General features: G+C 44.9%; 1 protein-coding gene across 3 annotated transcripts in view; it reads left to right on the top strand.

Annotated features, from left to right (window-relative positions):
* Positions 1–15,139, top strand: part of LOC106577124 (attractin-like protein 1) — a 355,235-nt gene that overhangs the window by 330,755 nt on the left and 9,341 nt on the right. For all 3 annotated transcript variants that reach the window (XM_014154875.2, XM_014154874.2, XM_014154877.2), the window contains one exon: positions 14,434–14,548. In XM_014154875.2, coding sequence (XP_014010350.1) covers positions 14,434–14,548 — 115 coding nt within the window. The remainder of the gene's footprint in view (positions 1–14,433; positions 14,549–15,139) is intronic.

Genomic DNA, 15,139 nt, shown 5'->3' with positions numbered 1-15,139 from the left:
CACATAGAAGTACCTGGGAATCCAATAGACAAACTGAAATTCAATAACTGTGCCTTTGCAAAGATACAATTTCTTTATCAGAGAATATTTTTTTTACGCAAAATGAACCATTTTAATGTCGACCGCCATATCTATCAAATGTTCTATAAATCTGTCCTGCACAGTTTGCTGTCCTTTGGTCTGATATGCCTGTTCAGGAAACATGCAAGTGCCAGACAAGGTCAAGCTTCAGCGGGAAGGATCATTTGGTATAGATTTAGAATCAGCCACCAACCTGTACACAAAACTCATCCTCCTAAAACTTGAAAGTAAAACTCAGTCACAGCAGCAGCCGGACAAGGGGAAAGAGACTTCTTCAATAGACAATCTAAACAGATAGATATGGGGACTCTTTTATTGCAACAGCCATAAGGCTGTATGATAGATAGTCTGTTGGTCCCTCGAGTATACAGCATATTGCACTTTCACTTTAAATGTGTAGCTATAGCACTTTGAATGGTTTTGTGTAGTTTTCATGTTTTATGTATGTCTTTTTAAGCACATGACCAAATAAATTTCCCCCTGGTGGTATGATAAAGTTGATCTGAATCTGTATCTGAATGATACCTAATATTGTGGCCATAGGGCTTGCTTTCCCAATACTTCTTGTTTTATTTATGTGGGCTCTTCTAATTGACCAGTCTGTCTGAATTAGACCTCTTTCTAACCCACCCCTTTCTCCTCCCTCCATCTCCCTCCCGCCATCTCTCTCCCCACATCTCTCTCCTCCCTCCATCTCTCTCCCCAATCTCTCCTCCCTCCATCTCTCTCCTCCCTCCATCTCTCTCCCCCCCTTCTCTCCTCCTCCCTCCATCGCTCCTCCCTCCGTCGCTCCTCCCTCTCTCTCCTCCCCCATCTCTCTCCCCTCCATCTCTCCTCCATCTCTCTCTCCCCATATCTCTCCTCCCTCCATCACTCCTCCCTCCGTCGCTCCTCCCTCTCTCTCCTCCCCCATCTCTCTCCCCTCCATCTCTCCTCCATCTCTCTCTCCCCCCCATATCTCTCCTCCCTCCATCTCTCCTCCCTCCATCTCGCCTTCTTTCACCTCTCCAGCTAGAAAAGAACAAGCTGTTTGGAGATCCATTATCACTCAAACGACATTAAAAGGGAATTCATTCCAGATTGCTGTGAGATGTGGATACAAATCTATGGTGATTAAAATGTTGTTTTCTTCTGCTTTGTTCTTATTTCAGGCTCTTGTCTTGTTAGGGTGAGTCAGGTGATTAAATGTTACGTGACTGTTGGTTGAGTCTTTCATCATGTCCTTCCTGGAGGATAATACTGAAACAAGATGGCTTTTGGCGTCTGGCTTTGGTTTGGGGGTTTATTTTTGCGAAGTCAGAGCGAGCCAGCCAGGTGATTAAACATTGTATGAATGTTGCAGCGATCTCAGTGTCTCCCCTCTCTGTAGACTATAAGACTGAAACAAGGTGCGGATTTGGAACAAAAGGCCATATTCTATTGTGCATTTTTCAGACATCGTAAAACTGGAATTTGTGTGTGTGAGTATCTGTTCATGATGCATATGTAAGTGCTTCTGCAGGCATTCAGCAAAGTAGTTTATGTGAAAGGCATGTTAATGAAAATGTAGAAAGGGTGACATTATTATAGCCCAGCGAAAGTTGAATATGCTCTGAGAGTAATATATTCTCCTTTGTTTTGGGAATGCATTAATTCAGCCTGCCTGATGATCAAAGCCACACAAACACACACACACACACAGCTGTCTAAGAATGGCAGACATCTGCATTTGATGGCATTTTATATGGGAGTTTGGGGAAGAAGGAGAAGATTTAACAAGGCATTTGGTATTCATCGGCTTTTGATTAAGTGGGATGGTTTGAGCCATGTCTGAATCAGAGAGGAAAGCTTTAACTACCTGCCTGTGAGGTCAAATTTTGACCCAGAATACATATATTTGCATGATTCTTTTCTCTGATTGGCTCAAGGGGTGCACCTTTTCGCCCTTGCCGTTTATTGCGTCTGAATGAGAGGATATGTGCGTGTCCACTGACAAGTGACCCATATACACTACATTAACTGTAGTAGGGGACAGGATGAGACCACACACATCTTAATGCCCAGACCACTAACCTCTCTCTCACTCACTCTCACTCTCTATCTCTGTCTCCCTCTTTCTTTCTCTTTCTCTAAACCACACACATCTTAATGCCCAGACCACTAATCTCTCTCACTCACTCACTCACATCTTAATGCCCAGACCACTAACCTCTCTGAACAGTAAACATTACACTCACAGAAGTTCCAAAAGAATAAAGACATTACAAATGTCATATTATGTATATATACAGTGTTGTAACTATGTACAAATGGTTAAAATACAAAAGGGAATATAAATAAGCATAAATATGGGTTGAATTTACAATGGTGTTTGTTTTTCACTGGTTGTCCTTTTCTTGATGCAACAGGTCACAAATCTTGCTGCTGTGATGGCACACTGTGGTATTTCACCCAGTAGATATGGGAGTTTATCAAAATCAGGTTTGTTTTCAAATTCTTTGTGCATCTGTGTTATCTGAGGGAAATATGTGTCTCTAATATGGTCATACGTTGTGCAGGAGGTTAGGAAGTGCAGCTCAGTTTCCACCTCATTTTGTGGGCAGTGTGCACATAGCCTGTCTTCTCTTGAGCGCCAGGTCTGCCTACGGCGGCCTTTCTCAATAGCAAGGCTATGCTCACTGAGTCTGTACAAAGCTTTTCAAAGCTTTCCTTAAGTTTGGGTCAGTCACAGTGGTCAGGTATTCTGCCACTGTGTACTCTCTGTTTAGGGCCAAATTGTATTCTAGTTTGCTCTGTTTTTTTTGTTAATTCTTTCCAATGTGTCAAGTAATTATCTTTTTGTTTTCTCATGATTTGGTTGTGTTTAATTGTGTTGCTGTCCTGGGGCTCTGTGGGGTGTGTTTGTGAACAGAGCCCCTCGACCAGCTTGCTTAGGGGACTCTTCTCCATCTCTCTGTAGAGGATTGCTTTGTTATGGAAGGCTTGGGAATCGCTTCCTTTTAGGTGGTTGTAAAATTTAACGGCTCTTTTCTGGATTTTGATAATTCTGCTCTGCATGCATTATTTGGTGTTTTACGTTGTACACAGAGGTTCTTTTTGCAGAATTATGCATGCAGTTTCTCAGTTTGTTGTTTGTCCCATTTTTGTGAATTCTTGGTTGGTGAGCGGACTCCAGACCTCACAACCATAATTGGCAATGGGTTCTATAACTGATTCAAGTATTTTTTGCCAGATCCTAATTGGTATGTTGAATTTTATGTTCCTTTTGATGGCATTGTCTCTCAGATCGTTCACAGCTTTGTGGAAGTTACCTGTGGCGCTGATGTTTAGGCCAAGGTATGTATAGTTTTTTGTGTGCTCTAGGGCAACGGTGTCTAGAGGGAATTTGTATTTGGGGTCCTGGCGACTGGACCTTTTTTTGAACACCATTATTTTGGTCTCTCTCTAAACCACACATCTTAATGCCCTGACCACTTGTCTGTCTGTCTGTCTGTCTGTCTGTCTGTCTGTCTGTCTGTCTGTCTATTTTCCACCCCTCTTTTTCTGTTTCCGTCTCTATCTGTGTATGTTGTTATACCATGGCCCTGTTTTCACCTCCTGTCTATTACCAACTACGAGCATTGTGTTTCGCTCAGTGGACACCCTCTTCCATCACTTTGACCACTTAGAGACCTGGGCCCGTATCCATAAAGCATCTCAGAGTAGGAGTGCTGATCTATGATCAGGTCAAAACCTGTCCATATAATAGTATTCATTATGATCTAAAAGGCAAAACTGATCCTAGATCAGCACTCTTTGTGGATGCGGGTCCTGATATCCTCTTTGTATGTCAGTTTGTAAGAGCCTCTGAGTGGCTCTGGCACTTTGTCTACATCTGGTGTCGCCCTTGAATGCTAACGCTACCTGCAGATTGATGTTTACCGGAGGCCTTGCAGACAGAGTTTAGCGCCCTCTCTGAGTTGAAGGACCTCTGGAACTGATTAGTCAAACAGAATAGATGTGTGTGTGTGTGTGTGTGTGTGTGTGTGAGAGAGAGATTTATACTGCATTCTCTGGGGGTTTTCGAAGGAAAAAGTTAGAAATGTCCCTGTGAATTTTCTCAAACCCGTGTTTCTTGTCTGAGTTGAACAATCCAACAGCAATCTATGACCTCTTCAACACTTCATTATAAGAAAACCACCGAAGCAGAGAGGAATAGTAAAACAGGAGTACAGCAGAAAAGGTAAACCTCCATTCAGCCTGCCCAGCAAACTTCTTAGGCATCTATTCCTCCCACTTTTAAGTCCCTGGGAATTGACCACTTTTCTCTTGGAAGGGACAGGCGGTACTCAAACAGAGCTTTATCTACACTGAACAAAAATATAAATGCAGCATGTAAAGTGTTTCATGAGCTGAATAAAAGCTTATTTCTCTCAAATGTTGTGCACAAATTTGTGTACATTCCTGTTAGTGAGCATTTCTCCTTTGCCAAGATAATCCATCCACCTGACAGGTGTGGCATATCAAGAAGCCGCTCTATAATATGCAGTTTTGTCACACAACACAATGCCACAGATGTCTCAAGTTTCGAGGGAGCCTGCAATTGGCATGCTGACTGTAAGAATGTCCACCAGATCAGTTGGCAGATAATTTAATGTTAATTTCTTTACCATAAGCCACAATGTTGTTTTGGAGAATTTGTCAGTACGTCCAACGTTGTGAACAGAGTCCCCATGGTGGCGGTTGGGTTATGGTATGAACAGGCATAAGCTACGGACAACGAACACAAATGCATTTTATCAATGCCAATTTGAATGCACAGAGATACCGTGACAAGGCCCATTATCGTGCCATTCATCCGCCGCCATCCCCTCATGTTTCAGCATGATATTGCACAGCCCAATGTTGCAAGGATATGTACACAATTCCTGGAAGCTGAGAATGTCCTAGTTCTTCAATGGCCTGTATACTCACCAGACATGTAACCCGTTGAGCATGTTTGGGATGCTCTGGATCGACTTGTACAACAGCGTGTTCCAGTTCCTGCCAATATCCAGAAACTTTGCACCGCCATTGAAGAGGAGTGGGAAAACATTACACAGGACACATTCAACAGCCTGATCAACTCTATGCGAAGGAGATGTGTCGAGCTGCATGAGGCAAATGGTGGTCAATATCTGTGACCAACAGATGCATATCTGTATTCCCAGTCATGTGAAATCTATAGATGAGGGCCTAATGAATTTATTTCAATTGACTGATTTCCTTATATGAACTGTAACTCTTTAAATAAAATCTTTGAAATTGTTGCATGTTGCGTTTATACTTTTGTTCAGTATAGTTCAGGGCTGTTCCATGTCAGTCCTGGAGGGCCAAACCCCTTCTGGTTTTCATCCTCTCATTCTAATCAGGGACTGATTCAGACCTGGGACACCAGGTGAGTGCAATTAACTACCAGGTAGAAACCAAAACCAAAAGTGTTTTGGCCCTCCAGGACAGACATTGAACAGCCTTGATCTAGTTAGTGTTAGCCGGGAGACGAGAGGAATAGGAAAAGATCGGATCCTGTACGTGGATGGGCCAGCCATTTACAAGCTACCTCCTGGAATATCTTTCTCTCTTTTTCACTCACTCACTCACTCACTCACTCACTCACTCACTCACTCACTCACTCACTCACTCACTCACTCACCCTCTTCTTCTTTGTCTCCATGTGGAGTGAAAGGGAGGAGGATGAGCTAGAGAATTTCACCTAGAAAAACCCCTTACCTCCTCAGGGAAGACAGAAACATACGTAATGGGCATATTTGGGAAAATGGCTCCAAGAGGTTTGCCACTTCTACAGTGTCAAGTGCCTTTATACACTACCAGCACTACTAAGTGCCGTTATACACTAGCAGCACTACTAAGTGCCTTTATACACTAGCAGCACTACTAAGTGCCGTTATACACTAGCAGCACTACTAAGTGCCGTTATACACTAGCAGCACTACTAAGTGCCGTTATACACTAGCAGCAGTACTAAGTGCCTTTATACACTAGCAGCACTACTAAGTGCCGTTATACACTAGCAGCACTACTAAGTGCCGTTATACACTAGCAGCACTACTAAGTGCCGTTATACACTAGCAGCAGTACTAAGTGCCTTTATACACTAGCAGCACTACTAAGTGCCTTTATACACTAGCAGCACTACTAAGTGCCTTTATTCACTAGCAGCACTACTAAGTGCCTTTATACACTAGCAGCACTACTAAGTGCCTTTATACACTAGCAGCACTACTAAGTGCCTTTATACACTAGCAGCACTACTAAGTGCCGTTATACACTAGCAGCACTACTAAGTGCCGTTATACACTAGCAGCACTACTAAGTGCCTTTATACACTAGCAGCACTACTAAGTGCCGTTATACACTAGCAGCAGTACTAAGTGCCTTTATACACTAGCAGCACTACTAAGTGCCTTTATACACTAGCAGCACTACTAAGTGCCTTTATACACTAGCAGCACTACTAAGTGCCTTTATACACTAGCAGCACTACTAAGTGCCTTTATACACTAGCAGCACTACTAAGTGCCGTTATACACTAGCAGCACTACTAAGTGCCGTTATACACTAGCAGCACTACTAAGTGCCGTTATACACTAGCAGCACTACTAAGTGCCGTTATACACTAGCAGCACTACTAAGTGCCGTTATACACTAGCAGCACTACTAAGTGCCGTTATACACTAGCAGCAGTACTAAGTGCCGTTATACACTAGCAGCAGTACTAAGTGCCGTTATACACTAGCAGCAGTACTAAGTGCCGTTATACACTAGCAGCAGTACTAAGTGCCGTTATACACTAGCAGCAGTACTAAGTGCCGTTATACACTAGCAGCAGTACTAAGTGCCGTTATACACTAGCAGCAGTACTAAGTGCCGTTATACACTAGCAGCAGTACTAAGTGCCGTTATACACTAGCAGCAGTACTAAGTGCCGTTATACACTAGCAGCAGTACTAAGTGCCGTTATACACTAGCAGCACTACTAAGTGCCGTTATACACTAGCAGCACTACTAAGTGCCGTTATACACTAGCAGCACTACTAAGTGCCGTTATACACTAGCAGCAGTACTAAGTGCCGTTATACACTAGCAGCACTACTAAGTGCCGTTATACACTAGCAGCACTACTAAGTGCCGTTATACACTAGCAGCACTACTAAGTGCCGTTATACACTAGCAGCACTACTAAGTGCCGTTATACACTAGCAGCACTACTAAGTGCCGTTATACACTAGCAGCACTACTAAGTGCCGTTATACACTAGCAGCACTACTAAGTGCCGTTATACACTAGCAGCACTACTAAGTGCCGTTATACACTAGCAGCACTACTAAGTGCCGTTATACACTAGCAGCACTACTAAGTGCCGTTATACACTAGCAGCACTACTAAGTGCCGTTATACACTAGCAGCACTACTAAGTGCCGTTATACACTAGCAGCACTACTAAGTGCCGTTATACACTAGCAGCACTACTAAGTGCCGTTATACACTAGCAGCAGTACTAAGTGCCGTTATACACTAGCAGCACTACTAAGTGCCGTTATACACTAGCAGCACTACTAAGTGCCGTTATACACTAGCAGCACTACTAAGTGCCGTTATACACTAGCAGCACTACTAAGTGCCGTTATACACTAGCAGCAGTACTAAGTGCCGTTATACACTAGCAGCAGTACTAAGTGCCGTTATACACTATTCTGTTTGGAGGTCCTTTAGAATGTCAAAGCTGAAGACTGCAGTGTTAGTCCACCCTCAGGCTTTTTCCAGTGGACAATGCCACAACTTCAGATCAACGAATGGAGCTGAATGTCTCTCAAATTCTCCTCAGGTCAGGAAAAATAGTTCAAGTCCTCTCCTGTTAGTTCATGCTCGTAAAACTGTTTCTACTATACAGCTCAGCAATCTCCCTCAAGTTTTTTCTCCTCTCTAATCTCTCTCCTGCTCTACTCCCTTGTGCTTTCTACTTTAGCTGATTCATTTAGGAGCGGTGCCAAGGGGCCCTACTCTCCAGGATAACTTTATCACTTACTCATACTCTTTAATGCTACTCGTCTTGAAGGTGTCATTTTAATAAAATACCTATTCATGTGGATTGAAATTAAGTGGACAAATATGTGTGGCCGTGCGGCTGCGGGGAGATGTACGTCCCTCTGGAGCTATCCTCCAGGATGATAAATCGGTCTTAATGATCCCTTTTAAACAGATGATTGTTTCAGCCTTCAGAGACACAGCCAGGGTAGGGTTTCTCTGTCCTGCTGCTCTTCCTGCTCCCAGCAACAGACTGGGCACAGGAAGGAAGCCCTGTTAGAGACGGCAGTACATTCTGAACTACACTCAAGAAAAATCTGTGCCTAGTTACTTATCACTGTTTTAAGTAACTTTCTTAAATTATGCAATGATTACAATCTTTTCATGTCTTTTGGGGAGGGGGCGTGAGTATTTGTGTGTCTTTGATGTAATTACATGCTGGCTCATGGATTTGGCCGGTCAGTGCTTGGGGAAATGAGGAGCGTCAGGTCCATTAGCCAGTCGTTTCCTGAAGGAAATGTCTCAGCTGAGCAAACGTGTGTGTTCAGCATTTAGGATCAAAGGTCCATGTTACACACCAGGTCACACACACACACGAGCTGTCTCCATGGAGACAAGGTGCTTTAAGTCATGCTACATGAATCTGTCCATTTCCTTAACTCAAAAGATTATCATGAATGCAAAGTAAAAACGACATTGGGAATAGTTGAAAATAGATACTATTCTGTACTTTTGGCAAAGCTATGTTAGTAACACTGACATGTGGATGGATTGTGAGATGTATTTTCTTCAGTAGAAGTGACATTCAAATGAGCTGCTTGTTCGAAACCCCTAAGACAGCTGGAATTGCGAGGTTCTGCCAGGTTCCTCAAGCATCTGTTTCTCTCTGACGCTCCAAATGGAAACACATCATGGCCACTAATTGTTGTCTCTCAGCTCTCTTAATTGATAGCATTGTGCTAGCAGCCATCACGCTCTAATAAGAACCTCCTGGATGTTGCGCTTTGTTCTACTAGAGTTGGCTCTTTATGGGGAACCCATTTCCTCTTTCAGAGAGCTGGGGAATGTATAATTTCCTGACGCCCCCAAACACAAACATGGGAGCCCTACCCTGTAATTATGCTCTATGCTTCAGCAGTTAAACTTATTATCGGGAGGGGTGGTGGGGCTCCGATAGTGTGGTGTTGGTGGGCTTTTTGTGTGTGTGTGCGTGTGTGTGTGTGTGTTGTAATTGACATTTTGATAAAGGTTCATTGTTTTGATGGGTCACCTTAATTAAAGACCACTTGGGTGGTAGGACATCTCACACATTGTACTCCCACCATCTTTAGAGGCTTGGTGTTAGCAATGCTTTCCTTCCTTCATCCCCCTTCCAGCACTCTTTAAGTGCCTCTCTTTCTCCCTTTCTCTCCCTTTCTCTCTCTCTCTCTCTCTCTCTCTCTCTCGCTCTCGCTCTCTCTCGCTCTCTCTCTCTCGCTCGGTCTTGCTCTCTCTCTCTCTCTCTCTCTCTCTCTCTCTCTCTCTCTCTCTCTTCATCTTGTTCTCTCTTTCTCTCTTTCTTTCTCTCTCTCTCTTCGTCTTGTTCTCTCTTTCTCCCTTTCTTTCTCTCTCTCTCTCTCTCTCTCTCTCTCTCTCTCTCGTTCTCTTTCTTGTTCTCTCTTTCTCCCGTTCTCTTTCTTTCTCTCTCTCTCGGTCTTGCTCTCTCTCTCTCTCTCGGTCTTGCTCTCTCTCTCACTCTCGGTCTTGCTCTCTCTTGCTCTCTCTCTCTCTCTTGGTCTTGCTCTCTCTTTCTCCCTCTCGCTCTCTCTCGCGGTCTTGTTCTCTCTTTCTCCCTTTCTCTTTCTATCTCTTTCTCTCTCTCTCTCTCTCTCGCTCTCGCTCTCTCTCGCTCTCTCTCTCTCGCTCGGTCTTGCTCTCTCTCTCTCTCTCTCTCTCTCTCTTCATCTTGTTCTCTCTTTCTCTCTTTCTTTCTCTCTCTCTCTTCGTCTTGTTCTCTCTTTCTCCCTTTCTTTCTCTCTCTCTCTCTCTCTCTCTCTCTCTCTCTCGTTCTCTTTCTTGTTCTCTCTTTCTCCCGTTCTCTTTCTTTCTCTCTCTCTCGGTCTTGCTCTCTCTCTCTCTCTCGGTCTTGCTCTCTCTCTCACTCTCGGTCTTGCTCTCTCTTGCTCTCTCTCTCTCTCTTGGTCTTGCTCTCTCTTGCTCTCTCTCTCTCTCTTGGTCTTGCTCTCTCTTTCTCCCTCTCGCTCTCTCTCGCGGTCTTGTTCTCTCTTTCTCCCTTTCTCTTTCTATCTCTTTCTCTCTCTCTCTCTCTCTCTCGCTCTCGCTCTCTCTCGCTCTCTCTCTCTCGCTCGGTCTTGCTCTCTCTCTCTCTCTCTCTCTCTCTCTCTTCATCTTGTTCTCTCTTTCTCTCTTTCTTTCTCTCTCTCTCTTCGTCTTGTTCTCTCTTTCTCCCTTTCTTTCTCTCTCTCTCTCTCTCTCTCTCTCTCTCTCTCTCTCTCTCTCTCTCTCTCGTTCTCTTTCTTGTTCTCTCTTTCTCCCGTTCTCTTTCTTTCTCTCTCTCTCGGTCTTGCTCTCTCTCTCTCTCTCGGTCTTGCTCTCTCTCTCACTCTCGGTCTTGCTCTCTCTTGCTCTCTCTCTCTCTCTTGGTCTTGCTCTCTCTTTCTCCCTCTCGCTCTCTCTCGCGGTCTTGTTCTCTCTTTCTCCCTTTCTCTTTCTATCTCTTTCTCTCTCTCTCTCTCTCTCGGTCTCTCTCTCGGTCTCTCTCTCGGTCTTGCTCTCTCTTTCTCCCTCTCGCTCTCTCTCGCGGTCTTGTTCTCTCTTTCTCCCTTTCTCTTTCTATCTCTTTCTCTCTCTCTCTCTCTCTCTCGGTCTCTCTCTCGGTCTCTCTCTCGGTCTTGCTCTTTCTTTCAATTCAATTCAATTTGCTTTATTGGCATGACGTAACAATGTACATATTGCCAAAGCTTACTTTGGATCTTTACAATATGAAAATAATGAGAATCAAAATTGCCAACGGGACAACAGTAACAGCAAAAACCAAGGGTCAAAATAACCATACATTTAACAAAAACAATAAGCATACAGTAGAGGACATGTGCAGGTTATTTGGTCTGTCAGACACTGTCCCTCAACTTATGGCAGGCAGCAATGTAGTGGGCTGCCAACACACAGCTCTCTGTGTCCTCCCCCAACAGGACGGGTAGCCTATCCTCATCAGAGAGGTCTTTGAAACGTTGAATAAGGGTTTCAAATTTTGGGAAATTACACTCTCTAATTGTTTTATATTTTTTACATTTTGTCAGGAAATGCAGCTCCGTCTCAGGTTCTGCTGTGGTGCAGTGGTTGCACAGCCTTTCCTCTACAGGGAGCCAGGTTTTCCTGTGTCTACCCTTCTCAATAGCAAGGCTGTGCTGTGTCTACCCTTCTCAATAGCAAGGCTGTGCTCACTGAGCCTGTACTATGTCAAGGTTTTGATCAGTAACCATGGTCAAATAGTTAGCCACGGTGTACTGTCCATTTAGGGCCAGATAGCACTGCATTTTGCTTTGTGCTTGTGCTTGTGTTTCCCAATAAGCAATGTAGTTTTGTTTTGACTGTGTTGTAATTTGGTTTATTCTGATTGATTGGATGTTCTGGGCCTGAGGCTTCAGTGTGTTAGTAGAACAGGTTTGTGAACTCAGCCCCAGGACCAGCTGGATGAGGGGACTCTTTTCTTTGCTCAGCTCTTGGCATTGCAGGGCTTGGTAATGATATGAGAGGGGGGCACTGGTCCCTTTCGGTCTTGGTCTTGGTCTTGCTCTCGCTCTCTTGCGCTCTCTCTCGCTCTCGCTCTCTCGCTCTCTTGCTCTCGCTCTCTTTCTCCCTTTCTCTCCATTCCCCTTTCATTTCTTTCATCTATTTTGTGAAGAAAGCCTCCTATGCATTTCATTTAAAGGCCCTGTAGAAGCGTCTCCATGTCTACTGTGATCAAGGAGCATTCATGAGACCAAAATATGGGAGCAGGGAGAGGTAAGAATGCCAGAAAATAAGAGCTGTACTGCAGGATAGTAGATCTCAGGTAGAGCACTCAACATTGCCACCATTTCTTTAGGCAGAACGAGGTGAGTTCTCTGGAGTGAGAGAGAGTGGCAAGCCACGCTGCTGCCCTGTACAGGCTACTCTCAGGGAGCTCAACCCATGGCACTTCAGAGTGCTATAGAGAGGACAGGCACCCTGACTAAACCCTAGCACCCCTCTATCCACTTTAATCTCACCGTGTTGACATACCTTTGGTGCGTTCCGACTGAAACACAAGGTCTTGTCTAGGTGTAATTGGTAGTGCAGGGTGTAAGGGTGCTGGTACTGTAACCCAGCCTATGTAAGAGGAGGCTGCTCTGCTATTGTCTGCCGACAGGACATTGATCTGGATGACCAGAGGTCAAGACTTCGTCCCTGTTGCTGGTAAACAACCACATCTGTCTCCTCTCATCTCAGGTCCTCCCCAGACCAGACACCGGGAGTAAACACGGTCCAACCCTGACCCCTGTGGTCACCCGACACCTCCCTCTCTGGTGTGGTACCGGGGTCAAACCTGCTGCTCGATATTGTAGTTCAGTAGAGCTCCGTCTGACAGCAGCTGCAGCCAGCACCACAGAGACCCTATAACAAGGAAATCTCAGGTGCATATAGACTTTGTTTGAATAGAGTTGCTGCCCTCAAGGTCAACTGTAGACTGTGGTGTCCTAGCACCACCTCTTCATCTCTCCCATCGACTCCTCTTCATCTCTCCCATCGACTCCTCTTCATCTCTCCCATCGACTCCTCTTCAGCACCATTGTTTCCTCTCTTGTTCTCCTGTAAGCCCCGTGCTGTGCTTCTGTTCTGTGTTTGAGAGCTGTGCGTAGCAGCAAGGCACCGTGGAGGATGATCAAGAGACCACATCATCTCATCACTCTGTTTAATCATCTCACAGCAGGGATCAATGCACCTTAAAGCTGAAAGAACGTGTGTGTGTGTTATGCTTGTGTGTGTTTTTGTTGTTTGTACATCCCATTACATACTACTGGAAATGTATATTGTGCCTTTGACAGTATCTATGCGAGGTCAGTGATGATTAAGTTGTCCTTTGAGAGTGGGGAAAAAAGAACACGTGCTGCAGTATGCAAGTGTGGTATTGCAATGATCACAGCTGGGATGTTAAGTATGCCAGTGTGGTATAGCAATGATCACAGCTGGGATGTTAAGTATGCCAGTGTGGTATAGCAATGATCCCAGCCGGGATGTTAAGTATGCAATCACACAGCTGGCGGCAGCAATCACACAGCTTTGGACTATACCGTTTATTTACACACAGCTTTGGACTATACAGTTTATTTACACACAGCTTTGGCTATACAGTTTATTTACACACAGCTTTGGACTATACAGTTTATTTACACACAGCTTTGGAATATACAGTTTATTTACACACAGCTTTGGCTATACAGTTTATTTACACACAGCTTTGGCTATACAGTTTATTTACACACAGCTTTGGCTATACAGTTTATTTACATACAGGTTGCCTCCTTGGTAGGGACATGTTTGAGACCCTCTCCTAGGAGAAGCTGAGGCTGGTATCTTGAGCCACGCCCTAAGCTACTTGGTAGTCAGGAGGCGTGAGCTGTGAGGAGAGTATGGCTTAATGGAAAGAAATGAGTGGTCCTCTCTAGCCACACCCCCCAGGGTCTGTCCCTCAACAAGCCTAAGTGAAATGGATGTGGTGGCTAGGAGGAAAATACCTCCCCTGCACCTAGCGTCCCCTCCAACCATCCATCTCCGTTACTCGGGCTTCAGGTTGAGCTCTAGGGCTTGTCTGTCAGCCCACTCCCCCATGTGTGAGGCCCTCATCTGGGGGAGGTGGGAGCAGGGTGGGAGCGGGTCCTCCATCCACTGGACATCCAGCCTAACTGAAATCGATGCCCAGTCAGTGACTCACCAGTGCCTGGATATGGGCTGCCTACAGACCTATCTTAGTAGCTGGTGAATGCTGCTGTCCATTCCCTTGCTGGATCCATGCTCTGGTCTAACATTTTGCATATTGTCTGTGTGTGTATTTTAGGGGTCACAAAATCTATGTTTCATCTTTCAAAAAATGACTTTGAATTAATTACAAGGCAACAGCAAAACATAACAAGCTAAGTTTTAGCGGAACACAAGCGGGGTAATGTTCTCATAGAAACAGTGGGACCGTGTGGTGTGTGGAAATCTCACGCACCACTTTGTCATGGGATTTGGGAGTGTTTATTGATTGACATGACTGACATGCTCCTTCCTTCCTCTCTCTCTGTGCAGGGTGTGCCCAAGCCTATAGCAGTGGAGCCATGTTGGGGGAGCAGGGCCGGCGTACTGACCGTCCTCATGTGTCTGCCCAGAGTCCCTTCAGGAATACCTCCACCTGGCCAGTCTGGTAAGCACCCGTCTCCTTTCCACTCACTGTCTGGCCTCTAGACCAGCCCTTCTCCCAGATCTACCACATGCTTCCGGTACCTCTATTTCCCTCTACCATTCCACATATACACTGAGTAGACCAAACATAAGGAACATCTTCGGAATATTGAGTTGCACCCCCTTTTGCCCTCAGAACAGCCTCAATTTGTCGGGGCATGGATTCTACAAGGTGTCGAAAGCGTTCCACAGGGATGCTTGCCCATGTTCACTCCAATGCTTTCCACAGTTGTGTATAGTTGGCTGGATGTCCTTTTTTCAGGTGGTGGACCATTCTTGATACACACGGGAAACTGTTGAGCGTGAAAAACCCAGCAGCGTTACAGTTCTTGACACAAACGGGTGCGCCTGGCACCTACTACCATACAAAGGCACCTAAATCTTTTGTCTTGCCCATTCACCCTCTGAATGGCACACATACACAATCCATGTCTCAATTATCTCAAGGCTTAAAAATCCTTTAACCTGTCTCCTTCCCTTCATCTACACTGATATAAGTGGATTTAACAAGTGCCATCAATAAGGGATCATATCTTTCACCTGGATTCACCTG

The sequence above is a fragment of the Salmo salar genome, chromosome ssa18 (genome assembly GCF_905237065.1).
Source record: "Salmo salar chromosome ssa18, Ssal_v3.1, whole genome shotgun sequence".
Taxonomy (NCBI): Eukaryota; Metazoa; Chordata; class Actinopteri; order Salmoniformes; family Salmonidae; genus Salmo; species Salmo salar.
This window is presented reverse-complemented; position numbering and strand designations above follow the sequence as displayed.